The sequence below is a fragment of the Podarcis vaucheri genome (genome assembly GCF_965113315.1).
Source record: "Podarcis vaucheri genome assembly, chromosome: 3".
NCBI classification, from domain to species: Eukaryota; Metazoa; Chordata; class Lepidosauria; order Squamata; family Lacertidae; genus Podarcis; species Podarcis vaucheri.
In genome coordinates, this window is record NC_138761.1 from 9,373,393 (window position 1) to 9,390,941 (window position 17,549).

Below are 17,549 nucleotides of genomic sequence, written 5' to 3' on the forward strand. Positions count from 1 at the left end.
TTAGCCTTTAATCTTGAAGTAAACCAGATCTTACATCTGTCCGGGTGACAAAGCACACATCTTGCACCCTCTCTTCGCTAAAAGCGAAACCAAACTGCAACTCTCAGAGTCAGACCACTCCCAAAGAGTTTCTAACCACGCCTCAGGTAAGAGACGTCACCACAGAACTCCTTAACCCTGTGAGTTCTGAAACCAGTAACAATATGTTCTCTATATGAATAACGTCTTGCAAGTAGAAAGCTAGCATAATGGGAAATGAGTCATTCTAGGACGTTTTTACATGGAGAAACACTTAAAATTGGTTTCGCCACCTGTAGTCTGAAATCCTATAGATGGCTTTACCACCTAAGGCTTCTTAGCACCTTGTTTGCAACAAGTGTAGACCAAGCCTAACTTTGTAACATTAAAGGCCCTCATAAGCAGTTCTAAAAAATGATAGCTGCTGTTGGGAGTGGGGGCGGAGGTAGAGTACCACAGATATTGGGTGATACACAATTTAATAGTCATGTTAGCGCAAGGATTAGTGCTAGCACAATCTGACCCCCCCCCCCTTCCCTTCTACGCACCATGAGCTGTTCTGGAAGGTTGTGGGGAAACCCAGAACAGATGTAGCGGAGCACACATAGGGAAGAGGTGGTGTTGGGGAGAGAAATTCTTTTGCTGGTGTGTAACGTTCACAGTTCTACGCTGCATCCAAACACACCTTGAGCACACCCAAATAAAGTGAATGAAAGTGTATACTTGAGCGATTCATTTCAGTGGGACTTAACACAGAAGGTGTCTCTTGGGGGATTGTGTGTCAGGTTTATAATTTGTGAAGCTAGGTTATAAAATGCTAAGAATCTTGATACGGTTGCATTTTGCGAGCACAGCAGAAATTCAGATGTGCGGCTTGACTTACTGCATTTCAAAACAGTCCTGTTTATTTTTAACTGTGTCGTGGAGGAGCAATGTCTTTTTCAACTTCTTTGACAAAACTCATGGATGGCCAGAGTATGTCAGGCTGTCACAACTGGCACAGTGGTTTATGACATGTCTTCACAGGGAAGAAACTGCAGTAGCACAGTCAGCCCTGCTTTGCATTGCATTATTAGTTCAAGCATACCATAAGCAAAAGCATTTAAAGTCATACAGAGTATAGTGTGCACTAGAGCAGGCTTCCTCAACCTCAGCCCTCCAGGTGTTTTTGGCCTACAACTCCCATGATCCCTAGCTAGCAGGACCAGTGGTAAGGAATGCTGGGAATTGTAGTCTCAAAACATCTGGAGGGCCTGCACTAGAGCAAAATGTCTCTAATAGCAGATACAGATAGGTAGCCGTGTTGGTCTGCCATAGTCAAAATAAAATCTGCTATTAGACAAAATAAAAAAATTCCTTCCAGTAGCACCTTAAAGACCAACTAAGTGCATGCACACGAAAGCTCATACCAAGAACTAACTTAATTGGTCTTTAAGGTGCTACTGGAAGGAATTTTTTTATTTTGTCTAATAGCAGATTCATTCATCACTGACATTGTGCTTACAGCACTCTTGCTGCCAAAGTTCCTTGAAGTTACTAGCCTGCACAATTTTTTACTTGCTTTTCTTTTTAACTGTTGTTGTTGTCGTCGTCTCTAATATCTGATTCATTCATCACTGACATTTTGTTTACAGCGGTCTTGTTGCCAAAGCTCCTTGAAGTTACTAGCCTGCACAATTTTTTACTTGCTTTTCTTTTTAACTGTTGTTGTTGTTGTTGAATTTGCAAATAAAAAATTAAGGTAAAGTAAAGAAAGAATTTTTAAAAAAGAATATAATATAAGAATACTAATTGTAACAGAAAAAACCATAATCAGTTCACATTACAAATAAAGTAACAGTGCATAGAATTTTAAAGTTGGAAGGCACGAGGGTCATCTAGTCCAACCCCCTGGAATGCTGGAGTCTTTTTGCCCAGCATGAGACTTGAAACCATACTCTTAAAGTAAGAGTGTTATGCTCTACCAGCTGAGATATCCTAGACACATGGATTTTAAGTTTCACAAATAAGTTAATATAAGCCCTCCAAATGTCCAAATAGGTATCCACACAAAATTGGCATCTGTATGAAATATGTGCAAATACAGCCAGGGCTGTGCAGCCTCAGACCATTTGGTAATAGAAGGTATTTATCTTTTTAGGCTCAAAGTATAAGTATAACCATAAGGGCTCACAAAATCCACTTGCTTGTCCTGCCGTTAATCCCCATATTACAGGAATATAATTTTAAAATACATGAGCACCTGTAAATGATTTTACCAATACAAACTGATGTGGATAACAACTTCAGGCAAAAAAGAGTATATCACTGGAGAATCCCATGTCATATCCCTCAATGTATCTGTTTGTATTGTAACACTTCCAGCATCTATCTGTGTTGGACAGTGCCTTCCTATACAAACATTGTACAATATACTTGAAATATTAATTTTTGCTGAATAAATTTCAAGTCTAAATATTTCATTACAGATTCTAAAGCAAATTCCCACTGTTTAGGCTGTATAATAACATTCTAATTCCCTATTTGATACGTCTGAGTTCCTTAACATCTATGTTATAAAGATCCATTAAGCATTTACAAGCAGCCGTTACAGGTTTAGCTTCCTGTAAGGATCCAATCATTTTTTCCAACAATTTGGGAGATACCAAAATGCTCAAAGCAGATGGTGCCATAAATAGACACTAGCAAATACTGTACAGCCAGTACAGAAGCAGATCAGGTGGCAAATTAGAGAACTCTTGTCTTTCACCTGGAGAGGCATGGAATTTGGATGCACTCCCTTATTTCCAGACTAGTACCTAGAAGTCCAGAATTACTATTTTGGAACATAATAATTTGATATATTTTTCCAGACTACGTATGGAAACGGAGATCAGCATTTGTAACCCATGTTGCCTTTAGCAAGGTCAGCTGTGGGCACATGTTTTATACAGTAGCTCTTTCTAAATGCCACAGGAACTCTCCGTGTAATAATGTTTGTTCACAGAACGCCATCCTTGTTGTATGGTGAATTTTTCCATTTGAAAACTAGGTCAAGAGCAAAATATTCAAAGAATGTGGTTCTGAAATTAAATAGGGAATATTTGAAGGATGGCATCAAACTTCAATAATGTTCATATTTCTGAAGCTTACGAGGCCACAGGTGGAACGTTATTACAGTAAGCTAAAACATTCACTGTCCGTAAGCAGTTGGCTCTGTATCTGATTCCTCTCAGTTGGTACATTGCAAATTCCAGAAGGTCATTTCAGACAAATTAATATCAGAACCATTTTTTAAAAAAGAAAAACACTTTGCAGTTTCCAGATCATTCTCCATTGTACTCACACTACAGGATATGAGGCAAATAATCACATTTTGAATGTTTGTTTTCCATTACGATGGGCCAGTTAATGTGTCTTCAAAGCATAAACTAAGGTCCTTTGGTCACGTAATTAAATCTGTCGTCCAGGCATCACCCAAAAAATTGATGAGGGAGGAGGTGGATGTAAAATCTGGCTGTGCTCATTTTTTTCCTTTGCTCAGGGCCAATCAAGTTTTTAAAAGGGGTGAAAAGAGCAGCGAAGAGTGACATCGTGGATGGTGAAAGAGAGGATTAAAAAGTCTTGTTCCTTCCTAGGAAGCACTGCACCTTGTGTACTCTTGCTTGAGGGAGGAGGTGGGGAGGAAAGAAGGAACAGATGCCAAACAAGGCTGTTCAGTGAGTAACGTGAATGAAATGGCCATGTGGTCTGCTGTAATTTCTTTGGAAGAACACATGGTTTATTCTGTATGTCCGAGGGCTTTTGATTGCTGTTTGTAATAGAACACAGCTGCAGCACTATGAACACTCATGTAAAATAGAGCTGAACTGGCTTTGTTGACATGTGCTTTCTAGGAAGACAGCCTGTCTTTGAGGCATCCTTATAACCATCAGTGATGATTCCATACTCTCCTTACCGGTGCTGAGCATTCGGTTGTGAGCTAGTGATAAGTGGAGGGAACTATGAGTTCCATTAGGAGGAAATGGTCTTCATGAGAAGCACCTTGCTCAGTGGTAGAGAAGGGTCATAGCTCAGCAGTTGAGCATAATAATAATAATAATAATAATAATAATAATAATAATTTATACCCCGCCCATCTGACTGGGTTTCCCCAGCATCAGAGGTAGAGGTTTGATCCCTGGCAATCTCTAGGAGGGCTGGGAAAGACCCTGACCTGAAAGCACGGGGAGCTGCTGCAAGTCACTGTAGACAACACTGAATTAGAGAGACCAGTAGTCTGACTAATAATGTTTGCAAGTTTTCAAGTTTCTCAAGAGTTATTCATCAGGCCAGTAGAGATTGTAGCTGAATCAAGGGAAGATTTTTTGAAATGGGACCCTGCTCTTACTCCCACTCCAAACTCCCAATTCAAGTAGTTGAGGTTTTGCAGGATGACAGAGTCCTTGCTTGTATCCCAGGAAAGGTACAATCCTTTCTTAATTTGGAAGTTGGTAGCCTCCTGAGCCTCTCCCACTGCAACTTCAGTTATGACAAAGCATTTGTCTGTTTCTCATTGGCAGCTTTTGACAAATGTAACTAAAATTGGCCCTTCATTTTGGCAGGGTCATCTTAAGTGGGATCTCAAGTCACTATTTAAGGGTTTTACATCAGTTTAGGGATCTCTTGTGGAAAATAAGATCCAGATCTGATTAAGTCAGTTTTTATTGATGCTTCAGTTAAACGAATGAAATCCTTTTTGAGTTTATAAAGCTAAACTTTATTTCCTCTCCCTTTTTATTCCAACTGTAGAATCAACTTCACACCTTCAACGATGTGTGTAATAATGAATCATTGGTTTCAGACACAGAAACGTAAGTAGTTTTTTGAGTACCTTTCATTTAAATACATGCATTCTTACCACTATTCACTTCTATACCTCCCCATGTCAATTTGTGATGTGTCAGAAGCCCAGATATCCACGTTGCATCCAAACTGCAGGCACTGGGTGGGACTGGGCGATGTGGCAGATGCTGTCCAACCTTTTCACTGTGAGCATAGCTGCAAATTCATAGGAAAAGAGTTTCTGGCTTTCTAGTGGCTGGGCACCACCCACCACTTAAATTAGCATTCTTGAAAAATGTTGCCATTCTAGCTGCCAGCCTTGTGTTTTGGTTTGTCGCTTTTGTGAAATAAACAAATGCCCGCCAGAGGTTAGGATGAGAGCCGACAGCTAATCCCAGATAACACGCAATGTCTCACAGTAATGTGTGAGAAATCCACTTGAATGCCTACCCCCTTCTGGTTTTGTGAAATGTCGCAGTAGTAGAGCAAAGATAATGATAAATCAAAAATAGCAGCACTAGTCTAAGTTTAACTCTCATTGCTATTCTTGGCATAGAACGAGAAGTCTCTCTTGTGACATCCAGAAAAAGTTCCTTGGCGCTTGCACATTGTGGGCAAATGGTTGTAGCATGGAGAATAGCTGCTGGAGGTCCTAGTTTGCCCTATCCAGGGGAGATAAAGGAAACTGGTGATTCATTGAGAATCAACCAACAATTGACCTAATAGTGATAAAAAGATAAATATTGTGGCTACCTGCCCCCTATAGAAAGAGAATCAGAGTTAGGGGCCTGTATTGGAGACGCATACAATAATTGGAGTATAGCAGAAAAATTGTTTTGCTTATACACTTATCTTTTGGAAATAGATGGGAAAGTTGTTGTAAAAAAAAAAAGATAATAAATGTCAGAACGATGGTAACATTAATAAATGCAAGAGAAGCACAGCGTTAGCAGATTTCCATTATCTTTTGTAATTTATGACTTGCAGAATTCAGTAGCATTTAATAATATTTATATCTAGCCTTTTTCCCACACCAGGGCTCAAGGCAGCTTACAAAAACACAGATAAAAAGTTTAAAACAGAGAAAAGATAGTAGTTAAAAAGTAATTAAACACTGATAGAATCAAAACATATTTAAAAGATCTGTTAAAAATACAGATAACAACAAAAACATCCCAGCATTAGTCCTTTCCAATCAGTTTCTAAAGGCCTTTGGACTAAAAAGCTTTTCACCTGCCAGCAGAAGGACAACAAGGAGGGAGCCAGTCTAACTTCTCTAAGAAGAGAGTTCCAAAGTCTTAAAACAGTCACTGAGAAGTCCCTCTCCTATGTCCCCATCAAGCATTCCTTTAAGGGTGCTGGGCCTGAGATCAGGGACTCCCCAGAGATCACAGTGCCAGGGCAGGTTCCTATGAGAAAATAACGATCTTTCAGATAGCATGCAACTGAACCAGAGGCCAGCAGAGCTGTTCTAGCCAAGGGAGTTGTATAGTCCCGGTATGATAACCAGCCCTGGTCAACAGTCTGACTGTAGCTCTTTGGGTCATATGAAGTTTCTGAAGTTTCTTCAGAGCAGCCACATGTAGAGGGCATTAATTAAAGCAGAAAAGTAATCGGCTAATAGCCTGATGGAGGGCACGTTTGCTTAGAAATAAATTACTTCATTTCAGTGGATTAATTATTTAATTTGCGCTGGCCTCCAGAAAGGCATTTCTAATGTAACAGCGTGGTTTTTTTCCTTATTTATCTTCCGCTACAGGTTTAGTTTAAATGAATTTGTAGATATACGCATGCCAGCCATTTCCACTTTGTTCAAAAAAATTCCTTGAATTTGGAAAGTAATCCTTGGTTGTAAATCTGTAAGGAAAGAACAATGGCCTTTTATTTAGGAGACTGAGCATAATACGAGCGCATGAAGTTGCTTGCTTATGGTTTCCCCATTTTATTTAGGTCCATTGCTAAAGAGCTTGCAGACTGGCTGATCAACAACAATGTGGTAGAACATATTTTTGGACCAAATTTGCATATTGAGGTAGGTTTAAAGTGAAGTATGATTTTCTTTGTTAACCATGAGGCTATGTTTTTAATGTTTTATATTTTTTCCCTTGTTTCCCCTCCAGATCATTAAGCAGTGCCAAGTGATTCTTAATTTTCTCGCTGCTGAAGGCCGGCTTAGTACACAGCACATAGATTGCATTTGGGCTGCAGCACAGGTATGTCTAGACTTAAGCAAGAAACAGGCCACTAATATGTTGGCTAAAGTTCATGGAGCTTAAATTTTGTTCTTATATAACTATCTAAAAAGAACAGAAGTATTCTTACTTTTTTATAGAGCTGTGCCATACAAAGCAAACTGCTCAGGCGCCAAGAGTTGGTGGGCCTAAACATTTTCAAATGCTCCTTTCCGATTCTCTACCTTCCTGGGCAGCTGTCTTGGTGCCATTTTTTTTTTTTTAAATAACTCATGGTTACCTAGCTGGCAGTGTGGCCAGCATGATATCACACCAGTTTTATATTCCTTTAATTCAAGGATTTTGTCTTCTTTGCGCAACAATTTTACAGACCAGTGTAATGTCCAAATACTAACAGTTCCTTGTAAAAGTGATATCCTGATTTCTCCCCCTATTATTATGGAAATACAAAGGTCCAGACAGATTTTCCTCACTCTTTTTATCCAAATGCTAAATTATCTTGGTTTAGACTTTGTTCCCTTTGATTAAAGACACACAAAAAAGCGTTGAAGTTACGCTGAATTCTTAGATGCATATCCAGCTACCATTTTACACCCTTTTTGTTACTACGACACTAGTTTTATCTTTACTACCTTTCATGCGCATAACATTTTATAAGAGGGAAATTGCCACAATAATGAAATGGGGGGGGGGGTTGTACAAAAATGTGTTTCAGTTTCTCTGAATTTATCTCTTCTCTCTGTGTTTCTTTTTGAAGTTGAAGCATTGTAGTCGCTATATACACGATTTGTTTCCCTCCTTGATCAAGAATTTGGATCCTGTTCCACTTCGGCATCTTCTTAATTTAGTTTCAACACTCCATCCAAGTGCACATACTGAACAGGTAAAAACAAAGCATTTTGAAGGAGTTTCTTTTCTGCTTTGGTTCACTAGGATGTTCTCTTGCATGTGTCCTGTTGAAGTGAAAAGAAATCTACACATGAATGCTGTTATAAGATGAAAGCTCTATTATTTTGTTTCTTATATGAACTATGGTTTATATTCTTTGATTCTGCATTGCAAGTGGTTGGTCTGGATGACCTTTGGTGTCACTTCCAGCTGTACAATTCCATTATTCTTCTCCCCCACCATGCTTCTTGTTAGAGAAGACTTTTAGCCCTATTACAGTATAGGAGTTTGGATTTTCCAGTTATGGTACAAAACACAACATAGTTGTATATAGAACTCCATTTTGTTTGTGAAGTATCTTTTTTGTCATGTATTGAATATAATGAGAAATAAGTTCTGTTTTCTGTTGGGAGTACAGTTTCTGCTTTGATTTACAGACCTTGTATTTGGCATCCATGCTCATTAAAGCACTGTGGAATAATGCACTAGCAGCTAAGGCTCAGCTATCAAAACAGAGCTCATTTGCATCATTACTCAGTACAAACCTACCAATGGGTAATAAGAAAGGTGAGTGTTTATTTCTTCTTTGGTTTAATGTATTGTTACCAACTTGAAATCTTACTGCTGATTTTATTACAAAGAGATTGCTAATGGTTTTGATTTTGAAGACAAATTATTTAGGTATTTTTATATGTAATTTCCTCCCCTTTTTTGCTCATGCCCTATACATACTTACTTGAAAGGCATCCAAGAAGCTTATTAATTAAGTTTTTTCTTTATAGGCAATGAAATTTTTCTCTACAGTTAGCCTCTTTCCTTATAGAAACAGGTGCAGTTATTCATTTACTGTGGGTGATGTCCAATGAAGTCATACTCAAAACAGACCTGCTGAAATCAATGGATTTAAATTTGTTGGTTTTGGTGGGCCTATTCTGAGTATGGCGCTGTGGGTAAAACCTCAGCGCCTGGGACTTGCCGATCGCATGGTCCGCGGTTCAAATCCCCGCGGCGGGGTGAGCTCCCGTCGTTCGGTCCCAGCTCCTGCCCACCTAGCAGTTCGAAAGCACCCTTAAGTGCAAGTAGATAAATAGGTACCGCTTTATAGTGGGAAGGTAAACGGCGTTTCCGTGTGCTGCGCTGGTGCCGGTTCGCCGGAGCAGCTTCGTCACGTTGGCCACGTGACCCAGAAGTGTCTGCGGACAGCGCTGGTTCCCGGCCTCTAGAGTGAGATGAGCGCACAACCCTAGAGTCTGTCAAGACTGGCCCGTACGGGCAGGGGTACCTTTACCTTTACCTTTATTCTGAGTATGACTAATGATGGATATTGCCCTATATATATTTTTATCCCACTTTTCAGAAAATTGTTGTCTCCCAAAGTGGCTCATTCCAATAGGCCTTGCCTTCAGGGATTACAAACTAAAAAGACAAGACACACAAGGGATGGGGCGTGGAGGGAGATAGTAGTAGATGAGGATGCTCAGTTCTTCAAGGCCAAAAGGAATTGGTAAGCTGTAAGCAGGCCTTTATATCCACTTTGGGCCAGGCTGATCTTCCTTTGCTGGTGCACTTGCTTCCATAGACAGGTGGTAGCTCTTACTCCTTTGGCCCATGGATTGGGGCATAGTGTCCTGTCACCTTCTTCAGTTCCAGGTAAAGTGACAGTTGAAGCAGAGTGTTCTTTCTGCCAGTTAAAATATAATTGTAACTATTATATCAAATTGAAAAGGCCACAGTGATCAAAATCATAATGACTACAGTGGTACAAGTACCTAATTCGTTCCGGAGGTCCGTTCTTAACCTGAAACTGTTCTTAATCTCAAGCACCACTTTAGCTAATGGAGCCTCCTGCTGCCACCGCGCCACCAGAGCACAATTTCTGTTCTCAACCTGAAGCAAAGTTCTTAACCCGAGGTACTGTTTCTGGGTTAGCGAAGTCTGTAATCTGAAGCATATGTAACCTGAGGTACCACTGTATTCAGGATGGCTTTGTACTACCTTCCAGTACTGAATGCCTCAGTACTAGTTGGCTCTGGAGCACAAATGCGAAGAGTACTATCTCACCCACGTTATACTTCTTGGTTTCTTAAAGCCTCTGATTCACTATACAGTGGTACCTCGGGTTACATACGCTTCAGGTTACAGCCTCCGCTAACCCAGAAATAGTACCTCGGGTTAAGAACTTTGCTTCAAGATGAGAACAGAAATTGCGAGGCGGCAGCAGCGGGAGGCCCCATTAGCTAAAGTGGTACCTCATGTTTAGAACAGACCTCCAGAACGAATTAAGTTCTTAACCCGAGGTACCACTGTAGTTTCTTACTTAGCCTGAACTATCAAGCTAAGGTTAGCAACCTTGGAACGAACCAGATTGGTAAACCAACTTTGAACCATAGTTTTAATACCCTGGCTTGTTCCAAAGCAGGTAACCATAGTTTGTTTTGAGTGATGTAGGAAGATGGCTTTCCCCATTTTCTGTGATATTAATTGTGTAAAGTAGGAAAACCCGGTTCCTTTTAATGAAAGGGGCTGTATTGATTTTAGCGAAAGTTAATAAACACCATGATATTATTTCAAAAGGCTCTTAAATAACCCCAAATAACAATAGGAACATATTGTATAGAACAAGTAGGTATTTCAGTCACTACCTATATTATTATAATAATTTTATTATTTATATATTAGTATATATATTAGTATTAGTAGTATATATATATATTAGTATAGATGTCTAATCTGTGTTCACTCCAGATATTGTTGGATTACAATTCCATTCACTCTTGAGATTTGGCCATTGTGGGAGTTGGAGTCCTACAACTTCTTGAGGCTCACGGGTTAGCCACACCGGTTATAGACTGTATATTAACTCATACAATAACATGGAATGTTCTTCCCCTTTTTGTCTCCTCTTCAGAGGAAGAAGAGCTCCGAAGAGCTGCTCCTTCACCATGTAAGTTATTGCAGAAAGGCACTTTGAAATCAAATACGATTTGGGAGTCATGATTATTCTCTATTTAAGGGACCTTTGTATCACCTCCTGTTTTCTCCAGATGTCAGCAGCCCCATGTTCAGTGCTATCAGCTTCTGAAACGGCTTGAGAATGTTTTATAGTGTTTCTTTGATTCTAATATTTTTAATTGTAAAGCACCTTGGCAGAGAGGTAGTTAATAGATGTTTTATTTGGCAGAAAGAAAGTTATACTTTGTGGCAGATGGCAATTTGAATTATACACAGTCACTCACTTTGGGTTGATTCCAGTGGTATTGCACATCTGATGGTAAAACTTCAGTCTACAGAACAGAGAGGGAAGCACTTTTGCAATAATTCCCTGTCCTATTTGCAGCCAACTTTGTTTCTCACCCCCCCCATCTGCCCTGGAGGGTTGGGGGAACCATCCATTGCAGATTTAGGAGACAGAGGGTGGGCTGTGGGAGAGTTCACTGAATATTGCTTCCCCCATCAGCTGAAAAAAGATATTACGTTAAGCTCCTTGGAGAAAAAGTGAGATAAAAATGCAACAAATCAATAAAAAATAACTGATAATTGTGAGAATTAAATGTATTTAGAATATTTTTTGTTCTCCCATCTCAAGAGTTCATAGTCATTTTGCAGCAGTGAGATGACAATTAACTCTGTATCAGACGTGTGGCTTCAGCCAAGTCAGGAGAGTGAAGTTGGGTGCCGAAAGGCAAAGCCAGTCTGTAGCAAGAGCAGCAGTAGAACCACCTTATTTTAATTTATTTTTATGTTGACAGGAGAGTTTGAGCAAGCATTTCAATCCTGCATTAAAATTATTTAAAGCAGTGGTCCCAGTTAGCTAAGTACCGTAGACCCCGTGTTTTTCAAAAGTCAACTCCCTGCTCTCTCTGGTAATTTTTGTTATGTGAATGGTGCCACAGATCCTCTCAGTGGGTTACGTGGACTCCTGATTGGGAAACACTAATTTAAAGCGTTTGCTTTTCCATTACATGGAGTAACTTGAAAAGCTCTTTCTACAATAGGGTCACCTGCAGCAAGTCCTCAAAGCAGTGACAACAGTGATACTCACCAGAGTGGAGGAAGTGATATTGAAATGGAGGAGCAGCTGATCAGCAGAAATAAACATGTCCAGCAGCGGCTTTCAGATACAGAGGTAAAAGAAATAACTGTTTTTCCTCTGATGGTTATCAAAGAATCTGTCAGTATGAAAGGTGGTTGTGGTTGTTGCTAATAAGGTAACTGGTATTCCACCCTTCATTTAGAAAAGAATTACCATGGTGGTTCTCCCTCTTTGCCATCATGTCCTCTCTGTCCAGATTATCCCCTAGGGTCATTTAGTCCAATCCCCTACAATGCGGGAAACTCACCTTCTGAGGGAGTCTGTTCCACTGTCAAGCAACTTTTATCATCTAGAGAGTTCTTCCTAATGTTGAGACAAAAATCTCCTTTCTTGGAGTTTGAAGCCATTGGTTCAAGTCCTACCTTCTGGAGCAGGGAAAAACAAACTTGCTCCATCTCCTATGTGACAGCCCTTGAAATATTTGAAGATGGCTATCAGACCTCCTCTGTCCCCTCCTCAGCATAATGGGTTGTTGTTCCCCACCCTGGGAATACCTGTTGACATTGGAGGTGCAGAATAGTAATTTTAGAAAATAAATGCTTGGTGATTTTGTATCCTTAAAAAAAATTTAAAATTAAAGGAGTCGATGCAGGGGAGTTCCGATGAAACGGCAAACAGCGGCGAAGATGGCAGCAGTGGGCCAGGTAGCAGTAGCGGGCACAGCGATGGATCCAGCAACGAAGCCAACTCCAGCCATGCGAGTCAATCTGCAGGGAGCCCAGGCAGCGAGGTGCAGTCGGAAGACATTGCCGACATCGAAGCTCTCAAGGAAGATGAAGAGGAGGATGAGGACAGAGGTCACAGTTCCCAGAAAAATGGCCGGAATGCAGAGCTGCGGAGCCGGAAAATGGAATCCCAATCAGGCATTTGCTTGGGAGACTCCCAGGGAGCAGCTGAAAGGGGCGGTGTCAGTAACGGGACTGGAAATGACCATGTTTTTAATACTGACTCGGTGCCCGCGGTGGATAATAGAATTAGAATGCTTGATCCCTGTTCACACGGGGAGGACACAGAGCACGACATGGCCGGGGAAATCGGCACAGCTCATATATCCCAAGGCTCTCAAGATTCTTGTATAACGCATACCGGGGACTTCCTTGGGGAAGCCATCGGAAATGAGTTATTTAACTGCCGGCAGTTTATTGGGCCACAGCACCACCACCAGCACCACCACCACCATCATCACCACCATCATGAAGGGTAAGTTACTTGCGTGCCCGCGCGCACATACACACAATTCTGGAACATAATCACATTTGCATGCCTATTGCTTGCCTTGCATCATCCTTGCTGCATTTAGTTATCTTGGAAAGAGGTGCAAGGAGCTGAATTGGGGCCTGAAGTTTCCTTGACCAATTGCACAAAGTCCCATTAAGAACTCTCCCACCTTCCCCCCAAATTTTGACCAGGCTACACTAGCTAAAGCATTCTGCCATTTGTGTACAGTCAAGCAGAATGCATGCAGTCCTAGTTACCAACCATTTAAAAGAATGTAGCTGAAGCTGAGCAGATGCATTTTAATATTAAGACCAACTCCTTCCCTACATACCCTCTTGGCTGTTAAGATAATCAGAGCGCCGCCTTAGTAATTTCACTGCCTTCAGAAGCTCAGGGTGGTGGAACCCGCAATAAGGCATTCTCTGTGGCAGCCCGTAAGTTGTGTAACTCCCCACAGATGTTTGCTTGGCAACTTCATTATATTGTTTTCTCTGAATGCTGTTCACCTGAGATGTTTATTTTCAGGAACCACCCTATTTTTTGCGGTGGCGCTTTTTGTAACTGCATACTTATGAAATTTTATTGTTTAAACCGTAAGGTGAAGGGGGGTATATTCAGAATTATATTCAGTGATGATATTTTCTCTTTGCATATATGCAAGTGCTGCTTTTCTGTAGTCTACTGGGTCTTCATGGACTGAAAGCAATAAATTGGCTTATTCTTGCCTGTATCTTTTAGACACATGGTCGATGACATGTTAAGTGCTGATGATGTCAGTTGTAGCAGTTCCCAAGTCAGTGCAAAATCGGAAAAAAATATGGCAGATTTTGATGGTGAGGAATCTGGTTGCGAAGAAGAACTGGTACAGATTAACTCGCATGCCGAACTGACATCTCACCTTCAGCAGCACCTTCCAAATCTTGCTTCCATTTATCATGAGCATCTCAGCCAAGGTAAGAAGTAGCAAAGGAAAGAGCAGCCACATTTTGTTTCAGTGGTCTAGCTACTGAAAAGGAAACTAAGCAGAACCCAAGTACCATGCCTGTGGTAGAGATAAGCTGATAGGAATTAGTGACCTTTCTAGTTATTTAAATCAAATCATGAGCAAATACAGCTTTCACCTTCCTGCCCTATCATGGGCCATGTTGGATGGGGCTGATAGGAATTGTGGTCCAAAACCTAGAGAGGGCACTAGGTTGAGGAAGCCTGATACTAGAGGTCTAGGTTCTCAATCTCTTTTTCTGACCCTGCTCCTTTAGCAACAGCCTAACATACAGAATCTTTGACTGGTAAAGCCTCTCCCGCATGTTGGGGAAAGCTTTCGCTTGTTCCATTGGTGTGTGTCCAGGCCACAGGAGCAGGAGCACTAGAAAGTGGCAACTCTGTGATCCGTTCCCCTGGATGCTTAAATAGCATTTGTATTAAAATTAATTTCAGGAGGGTAAAAGAGAGAGCAAATGAAGAAAGGTAGCCTTGGGCCTGCAGGAAGATTGGCTGATCCTTGGCCAGCCTTCTGCTTATGGAGTAATTTGGCTACATTCACAAACTGTCTTATTGTCCCCAGTCAGTAATGTTCTGTGGATTCTTCTTGACTCATTTATGTTGTTTCAGCAACACCCTTAAAGAAGGGAATTTCATTTCTAGAACCTTTTAGAAAGGAAAAGGCAGGTGAGCCCTTTTTAAAACAACAGCTCAAGGGCTGTGCATTACAAGAGCAAGAGTGTAGCATGAGAACAATTAAGGTTTGGTTAAAGAAAATGGGCGTAACCGAATTACCTGCTTAGATAACTGCACTACTGCAGCTTTTGTGGCACAAAATCCTTGGGGGCAGCTGATAAAGGATGGGGGTAGGATCAGGCTTAAGGCTTCAGAATCAGTCAGAAGTTTTTCTGTGTTTGAGTTTTAATTTCTTTGAGTTAAGAGGTCTGCAGTAGTTTGCTTATTCTGGTTGAGACCCATAGAAAAAGATTAAGAACCTGCCCTTCAAGGTCAAGGCTGTATCAAGTAAAAAGATCCCTGTGCCGCTTCCTTCCAATTTGCTGTAGACATGATATCTGATCCTGAGCTAAATAGATGTGTTCTGTCATGTGTAAGTCCTGCATCTTGCAGAAGGTCTATATTTATGATGGATGCTGCATTCAATCTACAGGTACACTTGTGATGTCCCACGGATATAGATAATCAATTGTGGGCTGGATTACAAGCATGGGGACACTGAGTCTTGTGTGCACATAGGAAGATTCATTGGTCCATCTAGTTCAGGGTTTCAGACAGGATCCTCTCCAAGTGGAGGTTCCAGGAATTGAACATGAGATCTTCTGAATACAAAACAGATTCTGTACCACTGACCTGCAGCAACACTTAATTCCGAGATGCCTCATTGAAGAGCACACAGGGATGTGCGCGCATAAATGTTCCCTTGATTGAAGTGAACAGGGAGACAACAAACACAAATCTTTGTTTATCTAAGTAAATACAGACCCTGAACTGAGACAGTTGTATTTAATTGCATTATCATAATAGCTCTTTTTTTTTTGCAACAGGTTTTTTACTTGTGAAGCAGTTTCACATCCTAATTAAATAACTTTACAAGCAAACACAGACATTTGCAATTGTAATACTTTTCGATGAAAATTTGAGTTTGAATGCTAAGTTTCGTATCGCTTTCACACCATAGTGGGTGGTAATATATGACAAAAGGCCTTTCTTTTAAAGGGTTGAGGAATCTTCTGCTACCTCACTGTATTCTAATAAATCATATTGACTTTGCATGTGTTTGTATTGGGTCTCCCTGTATCCTCCCCTGGCTTAGTTTTCCCAAGTGTATTTGTTCCAACCTTTTGTAGGTTTGTGTCTTTAGCCGTTATTAACAGCTGTTGATGGACAAAGTCCATTCAAATCAGGATACACATTCCATATTTTTAATAACACCTGTCTTTTGCTCAGGGCCAGCAGTTCATAAACACCAGTACAACAGCAACGCAGTGACAGATATTAACTTGGATAATGTTTGTAAGAAGGGAAATACCCTTTTGTGGGATCTGGTCCAGGATGAAGATGCAGTAAGTTAAATATCACACAAGAATATTTGACAGAGAAAATGTAATAATAATTGTCAATAACTTTTCTCTTACTTGCTCTAGATTCATCTATCTGAAGGTTTAATAAATGAAGCAGAGAAGCTTCTGTGTTCGTTAGTATGTTGGTTTACTGATAGACAGATTCGAATGAGGTTCATTGAAGGCTGCCTAGAAAATTTAGCAAATAACAGGTAAATGAGCTTGAGTGGCGCATCAGTGTCTTACTACTGATCCGTTTCTTTGTCCATTAAATCTCTAAAAGCTGCTTTATCTAAAATCATATTTGAAAAATGGATTCTCAGTTCAGTCTATATTAATTTGCTGCTATGAGCATATGGATAGTGACCAAAGAGCCAGAACCACACCAAAAAGAAAGTGAATTTAAACTTGATTTAAAATAACTGAGAAAAGGTAAAAATTGTAAACTTTCATTTGAAACAACAAAAGCACGATCTAAAATATACTAAGTTATACTAAAAGGGTATTATATTAAAAGGGGGCTCACAGTTATCGTGAAGCTACCAGATAAATACATTTGCATTATTAACTGCTTATAACAAGAAACTGCAAGTGAAGAAAATACATATGAAAGCAGTTCTAACTCCCACCCTCTGTCGTGGACCACATGGGGTGGTGGTACTCACCTGATCATCCATCACATCTGTGCCTGCTTACTGTGGTGGGATGAGGTCAGCGCAGTGGAAACACACTGACAGGAGTGTGGGATTGGTTCTGCCCCACCTCCCAGTTAGCAACAGCAATGTGGCTGTTTCACAACTTGTTCCAGTCCAGCTAACTTGAGCAAAAGCCATGAGAATGCTGCCAAAAGGTCCATATCTTCCAGACTTGGTGCAGTGAGTGAGGCCTGCTTTTTCCCATTGGAATCCACGGAGATTAGGGGTAAAGCAAAAATAGAATTAAATAAAATCCTAAGAAAAATCAAACCTCTATAAGGCTTGTCCCAGACCGGAGTATAAGTCTCCTCTTGACAAGCAGATAAGCTTGCTTAAGACAAACTACAAATCAAAATGTAGAAATCACAGATTTACTCTCCCATCTCCCCAAAACACTTAGCATCAAGGAAGATTTTTTTGAGAAGGGGAACAAGAATAGGACTGTGTAAGCTAAAGGACGCGGGTGGTGCTGTGGTCAAAACCACAGAGCCTAGGGCTTGCCAATCAAGGTTGGCGGTTCGAATCCCCGTGATGTGGTGAGCTGCCGTTGTTCGGTCCCTGCTCCTGCCAACCTAGTAGTTCG

General features: G+C 40.7%; 1 protein-coding gene across 2 annotated transcripts in view; it reads left to right on the forward strand.

Annotated features, from left to right (window-relative positions):
• The window catches only part of USP34 (ubiquitin specific peptidase 34), a 108,939-nt gene that overhangs the window by 30,831 nt on the left and 60,559 nt on the right, over positions 1–17,549 (forward strand). Inside the window, exons 8-19 of one of the 2 annotated variants that reach the window (XM_082217173.1) lie at positions 3,636–3,716; positions 4,789–4,850; positions 6,772–6,853; positions 6,942–7,034; positions 7,771–7,896; positions 8,339–8,468; positions 10,810–10,845; positions 11,897–12,027; positions 12,575–13,194; positions 13,951–14,165; positions 16,159–16,274; positions 16,356–16,483. In XM_082217173.1, the coding sequence (XP_082073299.1) occupies positions 3,636–3,716; positions 4,789–4,850; positions 6,772–6,853; positions 6,942–7,034; positions 7,771–7,896; positions 8,339–8,468; positions 10,810–10,845; positions 11,897–12,027; positions 12,575–13,194; positions 13,951–14,165; positions 16,159–16,274; positions 16,356–16,483 (1,820 nt within the window). The remainder of the gene's footprint in view (positions 1–3,635; positions 3,717–4,788; positions 4,851–6,771; positions 6,854–6,941; positions 7,035–7,770; positions 7,897–8,338; positions 8,469–10,809; positions 10,846–11,896; positions 12,028–12,574; positions 13,195–13,950; positions 14,166–16,158; positions 16,275–16,355; positions 16,484–17,549) is intronic. The other variant, XM_082217174.1, reaches the window with a different exon arrangement.